At 50.7% G+C, this 6000-nt stretch overlaps 1 protein-coding gene across 1 annotated transcript in view; it reads right to left on the reverse strand.

The window, feature by feature from the left end:
- The window catches only part of LOC311103037 (dynein axonemal assembly factor 9-like), a gene marked incomplete at its 5' end in the record, with an annotated part of 41596 nt that extends 36849 nt beyond the window's left edge, over positions 1–4747 (reverse strand). Inside the window, one exon of the mRNA XM_084144529.1 lies at positions 4601–4747. Coding sequence (XP_084000655.1) covers positions 4601–4747 — 147 coding nt within the window. The remainder of the gene's footprint in view (positions 1–4600) is intronic.
- Between the last annotated feature and the right edge of the window lie 1253 nt (positions 4748–6000).

The raw sequence follows: 6000 nt of genomic DNA on the forward strand, positions 1-6000 counted from the left end.
CTGTCCTGCCAGAGGGTTAGTTACCTTGTCAGTGTGTCCTGTGAGAGGGTTAGTTACCTTGTCAGTCTGTCCTGTGAGAGGGTTAGTTACCTTGTCAGTCTGTCCTGTGAGAGGGTTAGTTACCTTGTCAGTGTGTCCTGCCAAAGGGTTAGTTACCTTGTCAGTCTGTCCTGTGAGAGGGTTAGTTACCTTGTCAGTGTGTCCTGCCAGAGGGTTAGTTACCTTGTCAGTGTGTCCTGCCAGAGGGTTAGTTACCTTGTCAGTGTGTCCTGTGAGAGGGTTAGTTACCTTGTCAGTGTGTCCTGCCAGAGGGTTAGTTACCTTGTCAGTCTGTCCTGTGAGAGGGTTAGTTACCTTGTCAGTGTGTCCTGCCAAAGGGTTAGTTACCTTGTCAGTCTGTCCTGTGAGAGGGTTAGTTACCTTGTCAGTGTGTCCTGCCAGAGGGTTAGTTACCTTGTCAGTGTGTCCTGCCAGAGGGTTAGTTACCTTGTCAGTCTGTCCTGTGAGAGGGTTAGTTACCTTGTCAGTGTGTCCTGCCAGAGGGTTAGTTACCTTGTCAGTGTGTCCTGCCAGAGGGTTAGTTACCTTGTCAGTCTGTCCTGCCAGAGGGTTAGTTACCTTGTCAGTGTGTCCTGTGAGAGGGTTAGTTACCTTGTCAGTGTGTCCTGTGAGAGGGTTAGTTACCTTGTCAGTGTGTCCTGCCAGAGGGTTAGTTACCTTGTCAGTCTGTCCTGTGAGAGGGTTAGTTACCTTGTCAGTGTGTCCTGTGAGAGGGTTAGTTACCTTGTCAGTCTGTCCTGTGAGAGGGTTAGTTACCTTGTCAGTCTCTCCTGTGAGAGGGTTAGTTACCTTGTCAGTGTGTCCTGTGAGAGGGTTAGTTACCTTGTCAGTGTGTCCTGTGAGAGGGTTAGTTACCTTGTCAGTGTGTCCTGTGAGAGGGTTAGTTACCTTGTCAGTGTGTCCTGCCAGAGGGTTAGTTACCTTGTCAGTCTGTCCTGCCAGAGGGTTAGTTACCTTGTCAGTGTGTCCTGTGAGAGGGTTAGTTACCTTGTCAGTGTGTCCTGTGAGAGGGTTAGTTACCTTGTCAGTGTGTCCTGTGAGAGGGTTAGTTACCTTGTCAGTGTGTCCTGCCAGAGGGTTAGTTACCTTGTCAGTCTGTCCTGCCAGAGGGTTAGTTACCTTGTCAGTGTGTCCTGTGAGAGGGTTAGTTACCTTGTCAGTGTGTCCTGTGAGAGGGTTAGTTACCTTGTCAGTCTGTCCTGTGACAGGGTTAGTTACCTTGTCAGTGTGTCCTGTGAGAGGGTTAGTTACCTTGTCAGTCTGTCCTGCCAGAGGGTTAGTTACCTTGTCAGTCTGTCCTGTGAGAGGGTTAGTTACCTTGTCAGTCTGTCCTGTGAGAGGGTTAGTTACCTTGTCAGTCTGTCCTGCCAGAGGGTTAGTTACCTTGTCAGTGTGTCCTGTGAGAGGGTTAGTTACCTTGTCAGTCTGTCCTGTGAGAGGGTTAGTTACCTTGTCAGTCTGTCCTGTGAGAGGGTTAGTTAACCTGTCAGTCTGTCCTGTGACAGGGTTAGTTACCTTGTCAGTGTGTCCTGTGAGAGGGTTAGTTACCTTGTCAGTCTGTCCTGTGAGAGGGTTAGTTACCTTGTCAGTGTGTCCTGTGAGAGGGTTAGTTACCTTGTCAGTGTGTCCTGTGAGAGGGTTAGTTACCTTGTCAGTGTGTCCTGTGAGAGGGTTAGTTACCTTGTCAGTCTGTCCTGTGAGAGGGTTAGTTACCTTGTCAGTGTGTCCTGTGAGAGGGTTAGTTACCTTGTCAGTGTGTCCTGTGAGAGGGTTAGTTACCTTGTCAGTGTGTCCTGTGAGAGGGTTAGTTACCTTGTCAGTCTGTCCTGTGAGAGGGTTAGTTACCTTGTCAGTGTGTCCTGTGAGAGGGTTAGTTACCTTGTCAGTGTGTCCTGTGAGAGGGTTAGTTACCTTGTCAGTGTGTCCTGTGAGAGGGTTAGTTACCTTGTCAGTCTGTCCTGTGAGAGGGTTAGTTACCTTGTCAGTCTGTCCTGTGAGAGGGTTAGTTACCTTGTCAGTGTGTCCTGCCAGAGGGTTAGTTACCTTGTCAGTCTGTCCTGTGAGAGGGTTAGTTACCTTGTCAGTGTGTCCTGTGAGAGGGTTAGTTACCTTGTCAGTCTGTCCTGTGAGAGGGTTAGTTACCTTGTCAGTCTGTCCTGTGAGAGGGTTAGTTACCTTGTCAGTGTGTCCTGCCAAAGGGTTAGTTACCTTGTCAGTCTGTCCTGTGAGAGGGTTAGTTACCCTGTCAGTCTGTCCTGTGAGTGGGTTAGTTACCTTGTCAGTCTGTCCTGTGAGAGGGTTAGTTACCTTGTCAGTCTGTCCTGTGAGAGGGTTAGTTACCTTGTCAGTGTGTCCTGCCAAAGGGTTAGTTACCTCGTCAGTCTGTCCTGTGAGAGGGTTCGTTACCCTGTCAGTCTGTCCTGTGAGTGGGTTAGTTACCTTGTCAGTCTGTCCTGTGAGAGGGTTAGTTACCTTGTCAGTCTGTCCTGTGAGAGGGTTAGTTACCTTGTCAGTCTGTCCTGTGAGAGGGTTAGTTACCTTGTCAGTCTGTCCTGTGAGAGGGTTAGTTACCCTGTCAGTGTGTCCTGCCAGAGGGTTAGTTACCCTGTCACTGTGTCCTGCCAGAGGGTTAGTTACCTAGTCAGTCTGTCCTGTGAGAGGGTTAGTTACCTTGTCAGTGTGTCCTGCCAGAGGGTTAGTTACCTTGTCAGTGTGTCCTGTGAGAGGGTTAGTTACCTTGTCAGTCTGTCCTGTGAGAATTGTCAGTCTGTCCTGTGAGAGGGTTAGTTACCTTGTCAGTGTGTCCTGCCAAAGGGTTAGTTACCTTGTCAGTCTGTCCTGTGAGAGGGTTAGTTACCTTGTCAGTCTGTCCTGTGAGAGGGTTAGTTACCTTGTCAGTGTGTCCTGCCAGAGGGTTAGTTACCTTGTCAGTCTGTCCTGTGAGAGGGTTAGTTACCTTGTCAGTGTGTCCTGCCAGAGGGTTAGTTACCTTGTCAGTCTGTCCTGTGAGAGGGTTAGTTACCTTGTCAGTGTGTCCTGCCAAAGGGTTAGTTACCTTGTCAGTCTGTCCTGTGAGAGGGTTAGTTACCTTGTCAGTTTGTCCTGCCAGAGGGTTAGTTACCTTGTCAGTGTGTCCTGCCAGAGGGTTAGTTACCTTGTCAGTCTGTCCTGTGAGAGGGTTAGTTACCTTGTCAGTCTGTCCTGTGACAGGGTTAGTTACCTTGTCAGTCTGTCCTGCCAGAGCTTTAGTTACCTTGTCAGTCTGTCCTGCCAGAGGGTTAGTTACCTTGTCAGTCTGTCCTGTGAGAGGGTTAGTTACCTTGTCAGTGTGTCCTGCCAAAGGGTTAGTTACCTTGTCAGTCTGTCCTGTGAGAGGGTTAGTTACCTTGTCAGTTTGTCCTGCCAGAGGGTTAGTTACCTTGTCAGTGTGTCCTGCCAGAGGGTTAGTTACCTTGTCAGTCTGTCCTGTGAGAGGGTTAGTTACCTTGTCAGTCTGTCCTGTGACAGGGTTAGTTACCTTGTCAGTCTGTCCTGCCAGAGCTTTAGTTACCTTGTCAGTCTGTCCTGTGAGAGGGTTAGTTACCTTGTCAGTGTGTCCTGCCAGAGGGTTAGTTACCTTGTCAGTGTGTCCTGTGAGAGGGTTAGTTACCTTGTCAGTCTGTCCTGTGAGAGGGTTAGTTACCTTGTCAGTGTGTCCTGTGAGAGGGTTAGTTACCTTGTCAGTGTGTCCTGTGAGAGGGTTAGTTACCTTGTCAGTGTGTCCTGCCAGAGGGTTAGTTACCTTGTCAGTCTGTCCTGCCAGAGGGTTAGTTACCTTGTCAGTGTGTCCTGTGAGAGGGTTAGTTACCTTGTCAGTGTGTCCTGTGAGAGGGTTAGTTACCTTGTCAGTGTGTCCTGCCAGAGGGTTAGTTACCTTGTCAGTCTGTCCTGCCAGAGGGTTAGTTACCTTGTCAGTGTGTCCTGTGAGAGGGTTAGTTACCTTGTCAGTCTGTCCTGTGAGAGGGTTAGTTACCTTGTCAGTCTGTCCTGTGAGAGGGTTAGTTACCCTGTCAGTCTGTCCTGTGACAGGGTTAGTTACCTTGTCAGTGTGTCCTGTGAGAGGGTTAGTTACCTTGTCAGTCTGTCCTGTGAGAGGGTTAGTTACCTTGTCAGTCTGTCCTGTGAGAGGGTTAGTTACCTTGTCAGTGTGTCCTGTGAGAGGGTTAGTTACCCTGTCAGTCTGTCCTGCCAGAGGGTTAGTTACCTTGTCAGTGTGTCCTGTGAGAGGGTTAGTTACCTTGTCAGTGTGTCCTGTGAGAGGGTTAGTTACCTTGTCAGTGTGTCCTGTGAGAGGGTTAGTTACCTTGTCAGTGCGTCCTGTGAGAGGGTTAGTTACCTTGTCAGTGTGTCCTGTGAGAGGGTTAGTTACCTTGTCAGTGTGTCCTGTGAGAGGGTTAGTTACCTTGTCAGTGCGTCCTGTGAGAGGGTTAGTTACCTTGTCAGTCTGTCCTGTGAGAGGGTTAGTTACCTTGTCAGTGTGTCCTGCCAGAGGGTTAGTTACCTTGTCAGTGCGTCCTGCCAGATGGTTCCTGGTGTCTGGCGTGGGGAACAGTGCCCCCAGGTGGTCATCCTGGATGGGCTCCTGACCCACACTGCTCAGAGCAAAGTGCTGCAGGAACCTGTCGAACGCAGCAGCATTAGGAAACATGTTGGGGTGGTTCAATGAGAGAACAATTGGGCTGTTGGCAGGGAGGGTGGGAAATGAACACCAGCCACCGGCCAAATGAACACCAGCCACCAGCCAAATGAACACCAGCCACCAGCCACCAGCCAAATGAACACCAACCACCAGCCAAATGAACACCAACCACCAGCCAAATGAACACCAGCCACCAGCCAAATGAACACCAACCACCAGCCAAATGAACACCAGCCACCAGCCAAATGAACACCAGCCACCAGCCAAATGAACACCAGCCACCAGCCAAATGAACACCAACCACCAGCCAAATGAACACCAGCCACCAGCCAAATGAACACCAGCCACCAGCCAAATGAACACCAACCACCAGCCAAATGAACACCAACCACCAGCCAAATGAACACCAGCCACCAGCCAAATGAACACCAGCCACCAGCCAAATGAACACCAGCCACCAGCCAAATGAACACCAGCCACCAGCCAAATGAACACCAGCCACCAGCCAAATGAACACCAGCCACCAGCCAAATGAACACCAGCCACCAGCCACCGGCCAAATGAACACCAGCCACCAGCCAAATGAACACCAGCCACCAGCCAAATGAACACCAGCCACCAGCCAAATGAACACCAGCCACCAGCCACCGGCCAAATGAACACCAGCCACCGGCCAAATGAACACCAGCCACCAGCCAAATGAACACCAGCCACCAGCCAAATGAACACCAGCAACCAGCCAAATGAACACCAGCCACCAGCCAAATGAACACCAGCCACCAGCCAAATGAACACCAGCCACCAGCCAAATGAACACCAGCCACCAGCCAAATGAACACCAGCCACCAGCCACCAGCCAAATGAACACCAGCCACCAGCCAAATGAACACCAGCCACCAGCCAAATGAACACCAGCCACCAGCCAAATGAACACCAGCCACCAGCCAAATGAACACCAGCCACCAGCCAAATGAACACCAGCCACCAGCCAAATGAACACCAGCCACCAGCCACCAGCCAAATGAACAACAGCCACCAGCCACCAGCCAAATGAACACCAGCCACCAGCCAAATGAACACCAGCCACCAGCCAAATGAACACCAGCCACCAGCCAAATGAACACCAGCCACCAGCCAAATGAACACCAGCCACCAGCCAAATGAACACCAGCCACCAGCCAAATGAACACCAGCCACCAGCCAAATGAACACCAGCCACCAGCCAAATGAACACCAGCCACCAGCCACCAGCCAAATGAACA

This window comes from Coregonus lavaretus (genome assembly GCF_964263955.1).
Source record: "Coregonus lavaretus genome assembly, chromosome: 27".
Lineage (NCBI taxonomy): Eukaryota > Metazoa > Chordata > Actinopteri > Salmoniformes > Salmonidae > Coregonus > Coregonus lavaretus.